We start from the raw sequence: 21,176 nt of genomic DNA, 5'->3' as shown, positions 1-21,176 counted from the left end.
AAGCAAACTGTGGCACCTTCATTAATTAATAAATAAATAAATAAAATTTTTTTTTTTTTCATTAATTAGGATACATTAAATCTTGGAGTTCCATCTATTAGTCTTAACATTTTTCCACCTCATGGATTTTCACTCTTACCTCTTCCATGGATTGTTTTGTGTTTTCCCCCATTGGAAAATGTTTGTTACTGTTTACATTTTAATATATTAAAGTTATTAGTTCCTAAAATAACATTTTAAACTAAAGTACATGGAATCTTTTAGACATCTCTGCTTCGCACCAGGTTCCTGAGCAGTACAGTCATGCACAGCATAACATCCCTTCAGGCAACATCAGCCTGCATATACGTCTGTGGTTTTTAATACAATAGGCTTTACGGGGTTGGCTCCTAACTACAGGTTGTACATAAAGTCAGACATTCGTAACCTGGAGATTACCTGTATACATATGGTGCTCGCACAACATTCAAATCACATAACATCCTATTCTGACAGAACTTATCTTGGACATTAAGCAACACATGGCTACACAGTGATGTGGCTGCATAAAATGCCAAGGTCTGAATACATTCTCTTTCAACAGCCATTTGGCACTCTCTGGCACTCTGTGGTACCCTTAAAGAAACAAACACTGTAAAACTACTCCATTAGCCCAGTCAGTATCATCAGCATTGTTTCACACCGAAACTTAGCCCATAAATGACGGAGAGTCATGAAGTACTGAGTCACTGTACATTGCTCAAGTCCCAAATTGCATTGCCTTCTAGATACTAACCTGTGATTATTTATTCAGGAGCTGTCCACAATCCCACTTACTACTACCATCAGGTTAGGGAGTTTGGCAAAGAATTAAAAGCGCAGGAAGAGAGGCTGGGGTGACAAGTTACATGATAAAGCATGAAAAAGAAAAAGCATACACCATTGTTATTAGATGGGATACGTGTTGTTGTCTTACACTCTTAATAACAATGATTTAGCATCGTAACACTATTCACTTTACTGGCCTCATTTTACGGGAAAAAAGAAACTTGAGGCCAAGGTCACAAGGTCACAGAGCTAAAAAGTAGCAAAACTGGGATTTGAACTCAGGTCTGAGATTCAAAATCCTAAAGTTACTCTCCCCATAATTATAATGCATTAGGCATCTGAGGGTTGTTTGCTGGCAGATAAGCAAGGGCCACTGTTTGTATTGAAGTTTGAACCCAATATATTACGTTGCTGAACAACAACAAACTACAAACTCAATGGTCAACTGAGAGGTTATAAATGGAAACTATGCCAGTCTTCTACTCTTAAGTAGGAGAAAAATACCAACTTGGAACAATCATGATCTCTTCCACCAAGCCAAAACTAGTTGTTGTTTGCTGCCATTGAGTCGGCCCCCAACTCATGATGACCCCATGCACAGGAACAAAAGGCTGTCTGGTGCTGTGGCATCCCATGATTGGTTACAGATCCAACCACTGTGATCCACAGAGTTTTCACCGGCTAACTGGCTGGAAGTGAACCTGGATCTTCTGCATAGAAGGCGAGAATTTTACCACTGGACCACCTAACTACACCAAATTTACCAACAGGAAGACAAACCAAATAGGCTACCTAATTTGTCAGCAGGTTACCCCAAACATATATGCTCATCTGTGGTGGGTTATTACAAAGGACTGTCTGTATTTTAGTTTCTCTCAGAATGACAAAAACCATCAAGAATCAGAAACTAGGCCCTTATGCTCAGTACACCTCCATCCTGCAACTCAGGAACCTTTCAACCCTCTCTAAAATTGAATCTCTTAGTCAGTGCTCACATCACGAGTGAGGGGTTCTGTTTTATTTCCCATCTTACTGGAATACATACATGCTCCTGCCTTAATCCCCAAGTATTATACCAAGCACAATGGTAATTACCTACTCTATGCCAGGTACTGGGTTGTTCTGTCTCACCATGGAGCCACTATTCTCATTCCAACATCAACCATGAAGAAAGTAAGAGCCCTGGGAGAAACAGAATTTATACCTAAGGCCTGTCTGACTCAACACACTTAAACATTATACTGCTACAGTCTATTAAGTCAATAATCACAGAGCACCTACTATGAATCAGACCCAGTGAGGGATTTAGGGGGCATAAGTACTAATAAAGGAGTTCTGGAAGTAGAGACAAATGAGCAGTTAATTAGCATAAATAAATACGCTTTTGAACAAAGTGCTATGAAAACAAATCTAGACGCAGTAACTTGGCCTAAGAGAAAAGTTGGGGTAAGGCTTTGCAGATCTGGGTCCTAAACAACGAGTAAGACAGTGCCTTCTAAGCTAAGAGAAAAGCAGTACCAGGGGACCAAAAAAAAAATGGCTTGGCATCTTGGACATTTCATTCTCCATCAAACATAGTCAAATATTTATTTCAAAGGCCTACTTCCCCCATCCCTCTCCACCTTGCTAATTTTCACTGGCAAACTTAAGCTCCTTTCAGACTGGGGACCATAGTTTCAGGGGACATCAAGGTCAACTGGCATAACAAAGTTTATTAAGAAATTGTTCTACATCCCACTTCGGTAAGTGGCATCTAAGATACATCAATTGGTCCCATCCCACTTGGAGCAAAAGAGAATGAAGAAAACCAAATATACAAGGAAAATATTAGCCCAAAGGTCTAAGGGACCACAAGAATCAGAGACTCCACCAGCCTGAGACCAGCTACTACCAATGACCACCCTGACAGGGAACACAACAGAGTCCCGGGCAGAGCAGGAGAAAAATGCAGAACTCAAATTCATGTAAAAAGATCAGCTTCAATGATCTGACAGAGACTGGAGGAACCTCCAAAACTATGGCACCCAGACACACTGTTAACCCAGAAGTGAAACCATTCGCAAAGCCCATTCTTCAAAGATTAGACAGGACTATAAAATAAAAATAATACACATGAGGAATGTGCTTCTTAGTTCAATCAGATATGAGACCAAATGGGCAGCTCCTGTCCAAAAGCAGGATGCAAAGGGAGGAAGGGACAGGAGCTGGCTGAATGGACACAGGGAACCCAGGGTAGAAAGAGGGAGTGCGCTGTCACATTGTGGGGACTGCGGCTAATGTCACAAAACAGTAGGAGAAAAAATTTTGTATGAGAACTTAAGCTGTAAACTTTCACCTAAAGCACAATTAAAAGAAAAAAAAATTTTAAGCCTTTCTCCAAAACATACCATAGCAAATACTGCAACTTACCAATGTTCCTAGAAACGATAATATAGGGAAGTACTAAAATAGCCAATAAAGTAGACTTGAAGCATCTGGCAACAAAGAGCCAAAGGAAGCTAAAAATGCATATGGAACGTGACGGGTGGTCACATTCAATTCCTGAAGTAGTTTCAATCACTGGACTTGGAAGGGTTGTACTTACCAAGTGGCAAACCTAGACCCTAAAGGAAAATACTTCTGTAAAGAACCCAGACTCATCATAACTCATCTTTTCTATGGAGCAGAGAGAGCATTCAGGCTGGGAGTTGGAACTGAATTCCAGGCCTATGTGACCACTGGGTCACTTAACCTTTCTTCATCTTAATAAAAGCCAGTAAGAGGCCAAAAGAATCAAACAATGCATTGTGTATAAAAGCACTTTACAAAATAGTCAAATGCTCCATAAATTAAATAAATGAAAGGGTTTTTATTGAATACCCCTGAGTGTTGGGGATAAAGGAGAAGGATGATTAAGCAATAATAGGATGTCTAGGAACAGTCTTTGCCTTAGCTGTCCTCAAGAACTACAAAAGTGAAGGTGGAACAGCCATTTCCTAACTTGTTTTACGGCAGTGCCCACATGGTCCAAAATGAGCTGGTACCTCTGCGCACTATAAATGAATCCACAGTAGACTGCTGCGCTAAGTGAGTTTCTAAACAGACATCAAACAGCCTAAGTAAGAACTGGGAGAAGACTGAGGATCATACTTTGTCTTTTCAACCACACTGTAAAACGATGAGTACTGTAATCTGAGAAGAAAAATGATATTCTGAGTCTAACACTATCTGCATGTTTACCCAGCACCTAAGAAAATCCCAATTTAAATTCCAAGAGATCAGATATCCTTTAAGTTTAAAGCATACAAGTTACACAGACCTCTCTTCAGCAGAAAGACATTATACAAAACTAAAACAGGTAGTCCACAGGGATGAAAACATTCCCGTTCAAACAAGAGAGCAAAGTTTTTCAAGCCTACAAAAACAACTGAGCCACTTCAAATACAGAGCCTCTATCCCAGCTGCCTAAAGGGCCTGTGGTTCAGATGAGGACCTCTTCTGGGCAGCCCGCACTTTGGCAACAGATTAATGTGCATAAATAAGCACCACAAATAAATCAAGGTACCCAACTGCGATTCTGGGAGGAGTGGAGAACATTCCGCTTAGTCCTAGCATACAAAACATTGGCAAAACAAGTCATCAGCAGAGAAGGATAACCTACAGGAATCACTAGGAAAAAAATTACTCCACAACTCACTCTTTTGAACGGAAACCAGGATTGGATCCTCAACTAAAGTTTGTTACTACTCCTGATGACAAAGCTATAAATTATATGAAATTTTACTTCTCAGTTTTACTCCCACTATACTTAAATACAGCAGTAATGTCCTTTCATCCCAAACAGCATTCCTTTTACGTAATTAATTATGTAATATATTTCATACTTAACTCATCCCTTTCTCTTCTAAGCCTATTCCCCCTCCTCCACTTGAACCAGTTATCTGTTATATGGCACAACGACAGTCCCCATCATTCACTCAAATTCTTGAAAGAATCTTTGACTGCAATTCTCCTTTGTCCTGTACATCTGACTCAACTGCTAAATTGTACTCATTCTGCTTCCATAATAGTGCTTATCTTTCCCTTCCTCCCCACTGTCTCCTTCATTCTCTCACAACTAGACCTTTATATTAACTTTGCAACCAATTCCCTTGCCAATAATCTCTATAAACAAACACACACCTATATTAGTCTCTGTAACTGCTACTAAATTAATCCTTTAGAAACAGAAGTCTTATCATCTTGTCCCCCTGACTACAGATTCAAACTCAGTCAAAGCCTTGTGGGAGATGACTCAGTCTACTTTTCCAGGCTTTTTTTTCCCCCTTCATGCAGCCTACACCCAATCCAACAAAACTTCTTGCTCTGGACTGTGCCTTTGCTGTTCCTTCTCAGAATATCTTTTCTCCTCCCCATGATGCTGGACTCTCCATGAAAGCAGGAACCATGTCTGCTTTGCTCCCCATTGTGTCCACGCTGTCTAGGACAGTGCTTGATGTCAATACCTGAATGAATGAAATCTAGCCTGCTCTCAAAACCTGGGTCAAGGGCCATTCCTGCCACTGCAGGATTGGGGTGGGGAGAGAAGTCCCACAGCATCTGTACCAATCCTAAGGCACTTAATAATTCTATACACGGCTACATATTCTACCATAAGTGACCCTGTCTGGTACATTTATGAATTATCTCCTATCACAATGCCTAGACAGGAGGCACTGTGTCTATCTAAAGTATATTCATTCTATTTATACTTAAAATCACATAGTTTAAATATACATAGAAGGGATAAACTTTGTTGTTACAACCATTCATTTATTTAGCTTATTATATGCCAGACACTTTCTTAGCAGTGGGGACACAGCAATGAAAGGACAAAGCCCTGCCCCATGGAACTTATATCCAGAAAGAGGACAGAAACAATAAACAAAGGAACGAGATAATTTCTGATGATGATAAGTGTGGTAAAATAATGATGGAGATGATGTGATGGAGACTGACTTAGGATGATACCTAGTATATCTAAGGTGATAGGGAAACCCAAAGGCTAAAACTTGTCAAACCTTTTGGCCCAGTAATTTCATTTCTGGGACTTGTGAAGAAAAATTATAAAAAAAACAAAACTTTAGGCACATGCATTTCAATAACTCAACAGAGAAAAATATTGGTTGTAACCAATACACACGTAAGGGTTAATTAAAGCCTGTGATGTCCATTTAATATTTTTAAGAAATGGGTCAATACTGAGCCCTTGGAATGGGGGAGAAGGGGATCAAAAGTTCCACCTTGAACTGACTGAATGTGAGTTGCCTATTAGTCATCCAAGCGGACACCATCAAGGAAACGACATGAAATCACACTCTAGTATGTACGGTAGGCTCCTCTCACTATTACCAAGAATGCATATATTTGTATATAAAGAGGCACAGACATATGGAAGGACATACAGCCTAATATTGACAGTGATTATTTCTTAATAATAGTAAAGATTTTTCTTGTTTATCTGTACTATTTTTTTTAATTTGAATATGGATTATATATTTTCTTTTTAAGAATCACAAAATTTTTTAACTCACTGAATGAATTTAAAAAAAAAAAAGGAAGGCCAAAAAGCTAAAGAAATAAAGCAGCTACATTATGGAAAAATTTAAAAAATGGTTTCTTCCTGTTCCTAGATTTTCCTCTGGTAAGAACTATTGAGAAATGATGAAGTCTATGTATTTGCATTAAAACTTTCTACAGGCAAAATGAGCTTTCAAGAAAAATGTGAAGGAAAGGTAGGCCTAGTAATCAGTGTCTGAGCCCGCTCTTAAGCCGGCACATGGAAGAGGGAGCTGCCAAAACTTCTGGCCAGGTCTACAGAGCCCATTTCTTGCCTCAAAAAAATGGGCTAACTGAGACACAGCAGATTGCCTATACAGAGACCCCATATAACAGAGTAAAAGTGCCATAAGATTTTCTTGGCCGTTATCTTTACAGGAGAAGATTGCCAGGTCTTTTCTTCAGTGGAGCCACCAGTGGGTTTGAACCACTGACCTTTCGGTTAGCGGCTAAGCACTTAACCACTGCACCACCAGGGCTCCTTAGAGTACCTGTAGGGGACTGCAAATTTATAGCTGTCAACACTGAGTGGTCCAAACAGTTAGCTGAAAGGCTGGCAGTTCAAATCTACCCAGAGGCACCTCGGACTAAAGGCCCGCAGATCCACTTGTGAAAGATCACAGCCGTTGAAAATGCCACGGAGCACAGTTTTCCTGACACACACAGGGTCACCATGAATCAGTATGAACTCTACAGCAACTGGTCTGGTTTTTGGTTTTAATCTTAAATTCTGTTTAAAACATTACAATATACAGACACACAGACATCAATATTACAGTCTTATCCAAATTTAAAAAGTATTATCTAACCACAGCCTCTTCTATTGCAAGACCAGAAGACTAGATGGTGCCCAGCTACCACCACCAACCATTCTTACCAGGGACATAATAGATGGTCTTGAACCGAAGAGGGCAAAAACGTAAAACAAAACTCATATTCCTAAAAAAGGCCAGACTTACTGAACCAGTAGAGACCAGAGGAACCCCCGAAACTATGGCCCTGAGATATCCTGTAAGCTTGAAAATGAAGCCACTCCCGGAGGTCACCTTTCAACCAAATAACAGTGCAGAGTGGTTCATAAAATAAACTGTATCACCCATGAGTACTGTGTTCTTTTAAATAATCACATATATGAGATCAAACAGTCAATATTTACCATAAAGCAAAGATTTGGGGTGGGGAGGGGGGAAGGAAGCTAGATTAATGGAAACAATAATCAGAATGGAAATAATGAGAATGCTGACACATTGTAAAAAATGTAATCAATCTCACTGAATAGTAAGTATAGAAATTGTTAAATGAGAACCTAATTTGCTGTGTAAATTTTCACCAAAAACACATTTTAAAAAATTAATTTTTTCTTAAAAAGGGCTATCTAGGCATATACCTGTAGAAGCCAAAAAAACCAAACCAGTTGCCATTGAGTCAATTCTGACTCAAAAGGACCCTATAGGACAGAGCAGAACTGCCCCACAGGGTTTCCAAGGAGTGGCTGGTGGATATGAACTGCCAACCTTTTGGTTAGCAGTCGAACTCTTAACCACTGCGCCACCAGGGCTCCATATTAAAAAAAAAAAAAAAAAAAATTTTTTTTTTTTTTAAAATTCTAGGGGACAGCTATTCCCTTCCTTCACTTCTTACCATAAAGTTGCAAACCACCTCAGCTTTTCTTTCTGAAAGGGACTGATAATTTACAACCAGCATCCTATTGGGGCCTTCATACGTTTAATTCTCTGATCCATACCTAGAACTTCTAATTCCAGGTACAAGAAAGCATCGTTCACTCTCAAGCATCAAGGTTCAAGGTTCTCATGATCATTCACTCTTCACAAACATCAAAAATGAAGAACAAAGAAGTTAAATGACTTGTCCACAGTTCTGCCATTAGTCAATGGTGAGGTGAGAAAAAGGACAACTCATATTTCCAACTCCCTGTTCAGAAATGTTTCCACAATAAATCACTGTAATCACTGACCAAGGAGAAGTATAACCCACTGCTGTCGAGTCCATTCTGACTCATAGCGACCCTACAGGACAGAGCAGAACGGCCCTGTAGCGTTTCCAAAGAGCACCTGGCGGATTTGAACTGCTGACCTTCTGGTGAGCAGCCGCGGCACTTCACTACTATGCTACCAGGGTTTCCAGGGGAAGTATATCAGGTCTAATTTATTCTTCTAAAAGAAAGAACTCTAGATTCAACAAAAATTACTAGCCTATTCTAGAGGCTGAGACACTCTTCCCACCAGTCCATCTGTTATAAATTAAATTCACCATGAGAAATTATAATGTGCCCAAAACTATTCCAAGAATTAAAACAAACAAAAAGGCTTACTTCCTAAACGAAAGCTATTAATATTTAAAATATTACTGTGGTGTAATGGATTGCTTTTGGGTGGCCTTTCTCACCATGGTCTTATAACTGTCACCCAGGTGATTGGGCCAGGCTGTGCAGATAGGGTAACTGTAGCCCAGCACAGGGACGGGTCGGTTTTGCCATCACACTGGATTGAAACAAGCCAGCCCAGAGATGGGGAAAAGACAACCCTACCATCACTAAGAATAAACAGCCAGGAGCCAGCTTTTGTATCCAGAATCCCTCTGCACAGGAGCTCCTGGAAGCAGGAGACCTAGAGAGCAGGAGCTGTAATCCTGAAGAGGGTGAGAAGTGGAGGCAGAGACCCGGAAGCAGGAGCTGACGTCCTGGGCTTCCTGGCCCATGGAGAGGTGTTCCAATGGGCACAGCTCTGAAAAGGCTGTCCTGAAGGAAGAACTGTATCCTTCAGTGTTTCTGGCCTGAACCGTAACCTGTTAACTTCCCTAATTAACCCCATAATCCTAAGTATGGTCTGTGAGCTGTGCATGGCTACTGCAATAAATAGTTGGGCCCAGCAGAGAAGTAGAGAGTGCTGTGGGAGGGACAGTTGGTGTTAGAATTGTTAAGATGGTGGAGAGAGAAGGTACATATGACCTTCACCTCATAGTAATCAGCCTTGAGCTGCTGATCTTGATTTTCCCTCCCCCTTGTGGAGAGAGAGAGGGGTCTCCATGCTGTTTTTACAACAACCAAGAGAAATCTAAATGGAAACTGAACTTAAGAGTTAATAATTCCATCTACTCCTGCTCCTGGTAAGTAACAGTCACCATTTATTGGGTGCTTTTTTTAGATGTGTCAGGCACTGTGCGAAGTGTTTTGCATCCATTCACTTATTTAACTCTCACAAGTACTCAGTAAGGTAGGTTCTATGATCACCTCCATTTCCCAGAGGAGGAAAATGCAAGCCACAGAGCCATTTACACAACTGGTACATGCCAGTGTCAATATTCAAATCCAAAACTGCTGGACTCCACATGGATATCATAAAAACATAATTTTTGTTTAATTTTATATTTCAAATACTATTTTTCCATCAAAAATACATCTGAGCACCTAGTATGTGCCAGGCACTTATAATGCATTAATGAACAAAAGAGACAGAAATCCCTGCCCTTAAGATCCCATTACCGTAACCTAAAACCAAAAACCAAACCTATTGCCATTGAGTTGACTCCAACTCAGCAACCCTACTGGACAGAGAAGAGCTGCCTCGCAGAGTTCCCAAGGAGGGCCTGGTGGATTCAAACTGCTGACCTTTTGGTCAGCAGCTGTAGCACTTAACCGCTATGGCATCAGGGTTTCCTACAGTAATCTAGCAGCTAACATTTATGAAGCACTACCTACATGCTTTGCACTGTAAAGTGTTTTACATGCATTAAATCATAACACTCTGAGGTAGAAACGTATTATTATTCTTTTACAAATACGGAAACAGGCATCGAGGGGTTCAATAACTTGCCAAAAATAATACAAGTATGTAGAGGAGTGAGGACCTGCACCCAAGCAGCTTTTCACCACTGTACCATTCTAACTCATATACCATTTAATTTAAATGTATTCCCAATAAACCACACTACCTTCCATGCCAGCAAATTTAAGCTCAAAATACACTCTTTTGTTTTCTAGTTTTGTTGCTGTCAGGCGCCATCAAGTCAATTCCGACCCACAGCAATTCCACGTGACGGAGCGACACTCTCCCACGGGGTTTCTAGGCTCCAAGCTTCATGAGAACAGATCACCAGGTGTTTTTCCGGAGGAACCACTGAGTGGGATTTGAACCGCCAACTTTTTGGTCAGCAGCTGAGCACTTAAGTGAAGTATAGCTGGCTGACAATAAACAGCATATATTTAAATCACACAATTCTATGAGTTTGGACATGAATGTATTCATGAAATCATCACCACAATCAAGAAAATAAAAATAAGCCATAACCTTTACCCTTGAAAGTTTCCTTCTGCCCCTTTATAATATGTCCCCCCCTTCCATCCCTGGGCAACGTCTGATCTGCTTTGTCGCTACAGAGTAATATGCACTTTCTAGAATTTTAGAAAAATGGGCTCATACAACATATATTCTTTTTTTTGAGGGGGGTCTGGCTTCTTACACTCAGCACAATTATTTTGATATTCATCCATGTTGTAGTCTGTATCAATTATTTCTTTGATGGCACTGGGTCCGGGTTTATTGCTGGGTAATATTCTATTGTATGTATATACCACACTTTCTTTATCCATTCACCTGTTGATGAATATTTGAGTTGTTTTAAACAAATAATGCTATTCTGAACACATACGTACAAGTATTTGAATGGACATTTCTCTTAGGTAAATGTTTAGGAGTGGAATGGCTAAGTCAAAATGTATTCTTAGGGTAAACTACCTCAGTAGACAATAAAGGAACTCCTACTAAGTAAATTGGTATAAAAGATATTTTTAATATCATTTTGTCAATCATCTGTGATACATGGTATAAGTTTTCTTTTTACAACAGATAACTTTTCTGACTCCTCAGTTTAGGAGTAAAGGCCTCCAATTTTCGAGCAGAAATCTACTTCAAATCTATCTATCACTACGTACATATCTGAAACCTAAAATCCTTTGTATTATAATTAAAAAACGAAATGCAGTATTCTTAGAGCAGATGATTTTTAAGTAAACTCTAAAGCTTTGTTGATCTGCAAATTAAAAAATGTTCCTCTGAGGATATAAAATAAGAATGTTATTTTGGTGTATAAGACAGGGCAAACTATGAAATCAGATCCAAATGCAAGATCCAGTATCCAATTTAAGAAACAGTGTAAGCTTAAAAAAAAAAGCACAATAGAACTTAAGGCTTATGGCTTTGATTTTGAAGAAACTAATTCAAATTATTCCATTAAAGATTTAAATTTTGGTATGTTACATCTTAGAAAAACTAAATAACTTAAATAACTTAATTTTTAATACTCAGCAAACAGGCTGATACTTTTGTCCTTGTTTTTCTCAAATATGAGCTCAAAGAACACGAAACACTGTTATAATAGACACTCAAGTTATGAATTCAAGGAAATTCATATGCTATAATCTCTAAAAGTGGCCTACTTGGCAAACTTTCTTAAGACTCTGGTTTAGAAAAGATGATTTCTAAGCAAAAAATAAAAATAAAAAGAATAGCACCCCACTTCAGTAAGGCAAGGTTAGATGAGGATGCATGGAAACGTCAGAATTCTGGGATATGAACTACTACTAACAGAATCCAACAATAAGTTTAAAACAAATTAGCATGACAGCTAAAGGAACTGTATTTATGTGGCCTGCCTACAAAGTTTGATAAAAGAAAATGGAAAAAAGAATTATGTTCTCTTTCTTTACAGCATCAGACTTAGCAATTGCTGAAAGATAAAACTCATTAAACACAGAAACAGAACAATATCTAACAAAATAGTTTAAAATAACTGCTGGTTTACTTTATCTTATCAACAAAACTATGTTTTTGCCCTAAAAATACCAAAGAACAAAAGCACTTAAGTGGAGTCTGAATTTACATATGAAATTCATTGAGAAGACCTCAGTGGAAATGTACACTTTCTGGGAAGCAATTTAGCCATGTGATCTAAAATACGGTCATATCTTTTGATCCTGTAATGCCAACTCAAGAACCCAACCAAAATATGTACAAGAGGAAAAACCTGGAAATCACCCAACTGTCCAATAATGTGAGAATGACCAAATATACTGTCTGCAAAAAGGAATAAATTAGGAAGGTATTAGAAATGGTTTTAGACATAAATTGCCAGCCCCATGATTAAAAGAAAACAAACCAAGATACAAAACATAAATAGTGTCATCTCAAAAACTTTTTAAAAGGTGGTTGGATATGCTCATTTTAAAAAAGACAAAAAAGACATAGTACTTTGAAATGTTGACAGTAGCTAACTTTCTGTGGTAGAGATACTTTATACTGGTGTCTTCTTTTTAAATTTCTACCAATGAGACTATATTATTTTCATAATCACAAAAAAAAAATCATCTCCTAAAAGTTAACATTCAAGAAACTATTTTTACAGGTGCAACGCATTTTTATATCTATGCTCAGTGACTAATATATTTTGAGAAACATGAAAAGTGTTTTAGCTTGTGAAATATTCTCTAAGACAGTCATTTTCAGGGCATCACTGCCCTTGCACAACTTCTTAATAAGAAAATTTGGCTTTTGATATTCTGGGCCTGCATGGAAAAATAAATGGGCTAGAGAATGGAGGGTAAAGAACTTTGAAGGGATGCTCCTGGGCAGGACATCTCATGGTCCACAATTCTTAATCTGTACTTGAAGGCAATCTCCTTGGAAAGACTAACTTTCAGATTTGTTAAACACCTAGACTTAAGCCACAGTTTACTGGCTTTAAAAACTAGTTTTGCCATAGACACTCTGATCAAACATAGATTTCTGCTTTTTAAAGGTAGCTCAATAACTTGTTGGTTATTTAAATTCCCAAGCATAATATTCCACTACTCCTACTTCCTGCAGATTATCTTTCCCTTCCCTAATTCATCTCATCGTCCTCAAATGTTAACCAACATATTGACAATGTCTGGATTTCAAATGTTATCCAGCCTCAAAAGAGGAACATATTAATATATATGTATAAATATATATATATATATATTTTTTTAAAGCATTAAGAATCTCCCAATCCACAGCTCTTAGGGCTTTAAGTTCAGCTGAACCTACAGCAGCAGGTGGGGAAAGTAGAAAGTGCACTGGCCCAGGGTTCTAATCCTCCTATCCCTGTTACCAATCAGCTCTGTAGCCTTAGGAAATTCACTTCATCTCGCTGGATCTCCTAGCCACAACTGTAAAATAAGGACCTGAGAGCACTAATTTAAGGTTTCTAACCCACTGCTGTCAAGTCGATTCTAAATCATAGTGACCCTACAGGACAGAGGAGAACTGCACCATAGTGTTTCCAAAGCTGTAACCTTTTTTTTTTTTTAATTGTACTTTAGATGAAGGTTTACAGAACTAACTTCTCATTAAGTAAGCAGTACACACGCTGTTTTGTAACACTGGTTACCAATCCCACGACACGTCAACACTCTCCCCTTTTCAACCTTGGGTTCCCTATTACCACCTTTCCTGTCCCCTCCTGCCTTCTAGTCCTTGCCCCTGGGCTAGTGTGCCCCTTTAGACTCATTTCATTTTATGGGCCTGTCTAATCTTTGGCTGAAAGGTGAACCTCAGGAGTGGCTTCATTCCTGAGCTAAAAGGAAGGCCGGGGGCCATACTCTTGGGGTTTCTCCAGTCTCTGTAAGGCCAGTAACTCTGGTCTTTTTTGTGTGTGTATGAGTTTGAATTTGGTTCTACATTCTTCTCCAGCTCTGTCTGGGACCTCTATTGTGATTCCTGGCAGAGCAGTCAGTGATGGTAGCCTCCCAGGCTGTAATCTTTATAGAAGCAGACCACCACATCTTTCTCCTGCAGGGCAGCTGGCTGGTGGGTTCAAACCCCTAACCTTGAGAGTTAGCAACCATGCGCTTAACCAATGTGCCACCAGAGCACCTCAATGAAGGTTTCTACCAACCCTTAAAAATGATTCTAGGTTCAGATTTCTACAATCTTCCCAAATATCTTCTTTTCCTGAATTTTCAGCAGTAACAACGTTTCCCTCACAAAAGTGTAGACAGATTTTTGTAATACTATCCATTTCAAGGAGTCCCTGGGTGGTGCAGACAGTTAACTTGCTCAGCTGCTAACAGAAATGTTAGAAGTTTCAGTCTACCCAGAGGTGCCCTGGAAGAAAGGCCTGCCGGTCTACTTCCAACGAATCACTGAAAACCAGCCATTAAAATTTTTTGGAGCACAGTTCTACTCTGACACACATGGGGTCTCCATGAGTAGGGACCAGCTCAGCAACTAGTTAACCATTTCAAAATTATACAATTTCTATAAAATTTACCTCATAATGTTTTGCCAAATCCTTTTAAATATTTCTTAAAACCAGCTACACTATAATCCATCTAACAGTCCCAGTTGAAAAGAAAGATTACCCAACATACATTACACATACAGGGGAGAAGACTTCTTACACAACAACTGTCACAATGCTTAGCAATAGTGACCAGGAATATTTCTTTTGTAAAATGTCCTAAAGAAAACACTACATATAGCGATTGTCTCTATATAAAATATTAGCTAAGATACGGTGTCATTTCAATTTTAAAACTACAACAATATACATTTTCTTAAGATTGAACCTCTCTGTAATGAAGCTGCCTAATCTTTTAAAATTGGTCCAAATTCTGCATATAAGTATTTCAGTCTCACAAACATTTTGAGTAAGGTAAATGACATCTATTAAATTTTTCTTAACTTTGAAGGAAGATCTAGCAACATTTTAATTTTTACAAAAACACAAATGGCTTCACCTGAAGCCTTTCATGCCTCCAAAGTTACTTGCTGAATTTGAATAAATGGCCAACTTCAGAAAATGACTTAGTGCTCAACAGAACTGCATTTCTCTGAGTCAACAGACCGAACACTTTATACAAACACGAAGAATAGTCAGGTTGTTTTGTTTTTTAAGGTAAGGCTAAATCTACTGTTCAGGACACACTGTGTCTGTCTAAAAGTCTATAAAATCATCTTTAATCACTAACCTTTTCCCCACTCTCAATATATTCTGAAAGAATCACAGATTAGATTAGAGTCAGAGGTTGAAAAGGAAAAAAAAGGTATGAAATTTACTGAGGTCTCCTTTTTTTTCCAGCATCTGAAAGGTCCCAGCTAGCTGCAGTCCAGATTTTTTTTAAGAGAACCTAACAAACTACTACAATTCAAACAGAATACAGCTTAATGTTAAAATACTGCGTAAGATTCGATGTGACTGCTTGCCATAATACACAAATCCACTACGGCAGCCCATGTTTGGATACTACGTAGATTCAAAGAAGGAAATAATCCCAGCTGAGACTCTCCTCAATAAATTTCAAACACTGTTTCTGCATTAAAGGACTGTACCCATTACAAATAATAACAGTTTCCATTTACCTAACCCCTTCTATGGGCAGGCATTGTGCTAGGAACTTGTATCTGTCATTCCATTTAATTCCCGGAGAAACACTGTAGGGAACATACTATTATCCCCATTTAACAGACAGGAGAGCACAGATTCAAAGGATATAAGGTTGCCAAGTGGCAGAGCCAGATTTCAAACCCGGAGTTGCCTAACTTCAAAGTTCACGCTCATTATGCACTATGTACTGAAAACATAGCATGGAAATCAACCAGAAGTTTCTCAAAGATTTACTCTTTTATGTTTCCCAATCATAACTATTTCTCTACCACAAATATAACCATTGTAGTAATACACCTATCTACAATACAAATTAATTCAATCTTACCAAAGGGACAGGATTTACAAAGTGACTCCAATTCTTATCTCAAGGGAATATCAGAAAATTTACGCTTAACTGAGCTCACTTCACTCAAGCTAAATAAAGCCTCATCTTTTCCACGTCATATAACAGTTCTAATATGGATACGTAGCCTAAAGTTTGCTTTCCCTCATTAATTTCAGTGGCATTAGATACACATTTCACACTCTTTTATACTTACTGAAAAGACACTCATTCAAACGGGGATGGGGGGAGGCGAGGGGAAAATAATATTACAATAAGACTCAACAAACATTTTCTCTATACTTATAGACTACATTCTGCAAAGGAAGTTTGCATTTCTGTTCATCTCTTTTTCTCCAATTCTTCTTACTCACTGCTTTTGCTCTATTACTGCAAAATTTAAGCTCACAAGTTACCTATTTTCTCCAACAAGAGAGCCATGTTTGAATCATTCCTGTAACCAAACCAGTCGGACAGCTAGTCTCCTGTTAAATAAGGATTACACAGTCATCTACAAAGTGGCAGAAGAATGCTGCCATCTCTCTTTAAAACTGTTCTAAAGCTCATCCCTGGCATGTAGAAGCCCCAATCAGCTAAGGTTGAGTCACACCAACTCCTGCGCTCTAAATAAAGCCTATTTCCCTCCCCCCCCCCCCCACCAAACAAATAAAACTTAAACTCATTCTTCCACTCAGTCATTTTTTAGTAAACACCACATTACAAACTCCCAGGGTCATCTCCCTCCTGGACACCCACTCCCTGAACCTGGAATAAGCTATGTTCCTGCCATTCCTTCTCTTTAAAAGTGAAACACCCTCAAAAGATAGCTCTTCTTTTTGCTGGCTTTATGCTGACTGCAAATCGACTTTATCTCCTTGCTCCTGAAAAGCAGGGGCCGCTAACTCCTTAGCTTAATAAACACTGTGGACCACTGTGGACACGCGGGCGCTGTCCCTCCCCGGAAAGGACCAGTGAGCGCTGCCAGCAGCTAGATCTCGGCCCCCGGGGGGCAGAGGGTGGGAGGGGAACTAGGAAAAAGAAGTGATGAAGAGGGCGATTTAGAGAACTAGAAGGAAACGGCCGCCCACAGAATTCAAGAAGCCCACACCGGTCTCCTGCCATCCTCCTAAAGGGACTCTTCGTCCCAAGTGGCAACTTAAAGTTCAAATCTCAGCTCTCTCACAGAGCTAAGAGACTCGCCAAATCCCACCTTTCGGGGACAGTGGCAGGCTGGCGTGAACCCTTCGGCTGCCCCTACAAACCTAACCCAAGAGAAGCCCCAACCCCAAACACTTTAAAAAGCTAACACGCCCAATTTAACCCTTTCCAAGCCGCAACCGCGTGGAGGGCACAGCCCTTCGAGCACGACAGCTAAATCCAATTAACCCTCCAGCCGCCGAGCTGGGCGCTCCGGCTCTGCCGCCACAACGCGGGACGCTCCGCACGCTCACCCCTGGGGAGGTGACAGGTCGGGCTCGGCACCCCCGCCCCCACATGCCCCACGGCGCGGAGGGGAGCCCCACGGCGGGGAGGGGGGCCCCACCGCGCGGAGGGGGGCTCCACCGCGCGGAGGGGGGCCCCAACTCGCGGCCTTCGACGAGGCGCTGGGCTGGGCTCACGGGCGGCGGCGTCCCAGGCGGACACAGCGGCGGGCGCTCACCGCGATGACATTGACGAAGGTGGTCTTCCCCGAGTACTGCAGCCCCACGAGCGTCAGCTCCATCTCCTCCTTCCAGAAGAGCGAGCGGAACCAGTCCAGCAGGCGGGAGATGAGCGCCAGCATGATGGCGGCCGGGAGGGAAGACGGACGGGTGGGCAGGTGGGCGGCGGCGGCGGCGGCTGCGGCGGCTTCCACACGAGAGGGCCACGGCCCGGACCCCCCAACGGCTCCTCGGGGCCCCGGCACGACGCGGGCGGACACGGGCGGGCGGCGGCGGCCGGAGCCAGGAAGCCGAGAGAGTCATATGACTCGTCCTCCCCCACGGCCGTCCCCGCGCCGCCGCCGGCGTTCACGGCAAGAGCGGCGTGGCCCGCCGGCCCGGGACGCCCGCCGCCTGCACCGCCACCTGGTGGACCATTTCTGCAGCACACCACGCCGACGGGGCGCGTTGCAGCTCCCTTTCTACCGTCGCTCGTTTGCTGGTTCATCGTTGGATCATTCAACCTTCGTTCACACATTCATTCATTCATTCTACAATTGTTCATTGAGCCTCTACGCTGTGCAGGAAGACTTCAAGATTTTGGGGGATTTAGCACAAAGTAAAAATCCTTGTCATATGCAACTAGTGGTCTCTTCCTGCCAAGAGTAAAGGAGAGTGAAGAAAACCAAAGACTCAAGAGAGAAATCAGTACAAAGGACTAACAGACCCTATGCACTACAGCTTACACAACACCACTCCGAGACTAGAAGAACTAGATGGTGCCCAGCTACCACTACCAACCACTCTGATGGGGATCACAATACAGGGTTCAGGACAGAGTGGGAGAAAAATGTAGAACAAAAAATAGAATTCATGAAAAAGGCCAGCCTTGCTGGCCTGATAGAGACTGGAGGAACTCCCGAGACCATGGCCCTAAATTAACCTTCTGACTTGAACCTGTAGCCATTCCTGGAAACCACCTTCCAGCCAAGCAATAGGCCCATAAAATAAACAGTAACACCTGAAAAGAACCTGCCCATAGATCAATTATAGGAGACCAAAAGGGCAACATTTGACCAAAAGTAAAGATGACAAGGCAGGAAGGGGTAGGAAAAGCAAGTAAAAGGAAATGGGGAACCCAGGGCAGAAAAGGGGAGAGTGTTGACAAAGTGTGAGGATTGCAACCAATGTCATGGGACACTTCCTGTACAATTTGTTGAATGGGAAACAAATTTGCTCTGTAAACTTTCACCTAAAACACACAAACACACACACATATGAGAGAGAGATCACTATATGGTCTATAAAACATTATTAAAATCGGAATTACTTACAAACTGTAAAATAAAAATGACAAAAAAAAAAAAAAAACTTGTCCTGAATTGTTGGTAGTAGCAAAAGATGGGAAACCGCAAGTGTTTATCAGTCAAGAGCAGATTAAATAAACTATGGTATATCCCCAAAATGGAATATTATGTAGCTGTAAAAAAAAAAAAAAGAGAGAGAGAGAAAGTTTTCTGTGGATTTATATGGAATAATTTCCAGGAAATATTTTCAAGAGACAAAAAAGCAAGATGCTAACTATGTACATAGTATACTTTTGGCATAACATAGAAAGTGAGAATATATATATATATTCAAGGAGCCCTGATGGTTAAGCACTCAGCTGCTAACCCAAAGGTTGTCAGTTCCAACCCACCCAGCAGCTTCACAGGAGAAAGATTTGACAATTTCCTTGCATAAAGATTACAGCCAAGAAAACTCTATGGGACAGTTCTACGCCGTTACATGGAGTCTCTATGAGTCAAAATTGACTCAACAGCACCTAACAAAACATATATATGTTCTTTTACGTATATAAACATAAATATATTCATATATATGTGTTTATATTTGCATAAATAAGTACTAGAAGGATAAACAAAAGACTAACGAAAATAGTTTCCTATGTGGATGGGGGAATCAGATGGGCAAGGGGCAGGAATAGGAATGAGACTTCTCTGAACAATGTTTTATACCATTTTGATTTTTTAACCATGTAAATCAGCTGCTTGTTCAAAAATTTAATTTAATTAAAAAGTAAATAAAAATATCTTCAAGATTTTCAAATTAAAATCCCTGCTCTTGTGAAGCTTACATTGTAGCAGGGAAGACATACAATACAATAAATAAATAAATATAAGCTCTAACACAGGTAATAATGAGTACTCTAAAGGAAACGGAACAGGAGAAGGAGACAAAGAGGAAAGGAGTGGACCCTGTTCCACTTAGGGTCAGAGTAAACCCCTCAGAGAAGGTGGCCCTGGACGTGGAGACCTAGATGAGCTGAGGAAGAGAGATAGGCAGGCATGTGGTGGAAGGGTAAAGACCTGAAGGCAGAAGAAGCGTGGAATATTCTAGAAACAGAAAGACAGTATGGCTGGCACAGATTAGTAAGGCAGGGAGTGGGAAGAGATGAGGATGGAGAAAGAGGAAGGAACCAGATGAAGTAGAGCATGGTGTGATGGGAAGCCAGGAGAGTGATCTAATTTATGTTTGGAGAAGTTCCCTTTGGAGGCTCTGCGGTAAATTGACTGTGGGAGGACAAGAGCAGAAGCAGTGAAATGGCTCAGGAAACTACTGGTTTAAGGGAGTGATGGCAGCTCCTGGGACCACCTCTAGGAGGCACTTAGATGTCTGCTGTCTCAGAGGGACAAGTAAACAGATGAACAAGTGAAGAAATAAGTTCGTTTCAAAATAAGGAATTGGACATTCCTCAGCCTTCACAATCATTGTAGTTAACGTCACTTCTAAAATGCCTAGTTAATGGAAAAGCCATCCTCCCCTCCTAATTCTAGTTTCTCACTTAAAAAAAAAAGAACAAAAGAATTCATAAATTCATTTTTATCACAAAAGCACAATATATTGTTTATTAAAAAAAACAAACAATCCAGAGGTGTAATAAGGAAAGGGTAATAGTCTGTCTCCTTGTGTGCTCAGTCCCCCAGCTCTGAGGAAATGAATTTTAACAGCTTTTGTCAATCAACTGAACACTTATACATGTATATGGGGCAGGGAAGTTTCTCCTATATACAAAAGTAGGAACATTTTGTAGACATTTCTCTGTAGCTTCCTTTGTTCACTGAACTTACGGTTATTTATAGAAAAGAAAGGCGATTAATATTCAAAATTCTTCACTTTCTAATTATTTTGTTATTATCTATGCCCTTAAAGCTGTTTACAGGTGTCGTATCTGTAAGGTTGTCGTGGATTGAATTGTGTGTCCCCATAAAATACGCGTTGAATTCCAGGCCCCCGTACCTATGAATGGGACTCTGTTTGGAATTAAGGTTTTTCTTTTGTTATGTTAATCAGATCATGCCAGACACTTCTAATCTGTGTCTTATAAAAAGGGCAGAATA

General features: G+C 40.5%; 1 protein-coding gene across 1 annotated transcript in view; it reads right to left on the bottom strand.

Annotated features, from left to right (window-relative positions):
* The window catches only part of ARL8B (ADP ribosylation factor like GTPase 8B), a 38,499-nt gene extending 20,368 nt beyond the window's left edge, over positions 1-18,131 (bottom strand). Inside the window, exon 1 of the mRNA XM_049861692.1 lies at positions 17,796-18,131. Within this exon, the coding sequence (XP_049717649.1) occupies positions 17,796-17,918 (123 nt within the window). The 5' untranslated portion in view covers positions 17,919-18,131. The remainder of the gene's footprint in view (positions 1-17,795) is intronic.
* Between the last annotated feature and the right edge of the window lie 3,045 nt (positions 18,132-21,176).

The sequence above is a fragment of the Elephas maximus genome, chromosome 20 (assembly GCF_024166365.1).
Source record: "Elephas maximus indicus isolate mEleMax1 chromosome 20, mEleMax1 primary haplotype, whole genome shotgun sequence".
Taxonomy (NCBI): Eukaryota; Metazoa; Chordata; class Mammalia; order Proboscidea; family Elephantidae; genus Elephas; species Elephas maximus.
The sequence above is the reverse complement of the archived record's forward strand: the minus strand, read 5'-3'. Positions and strand labels throughout refer to the sequence as shown.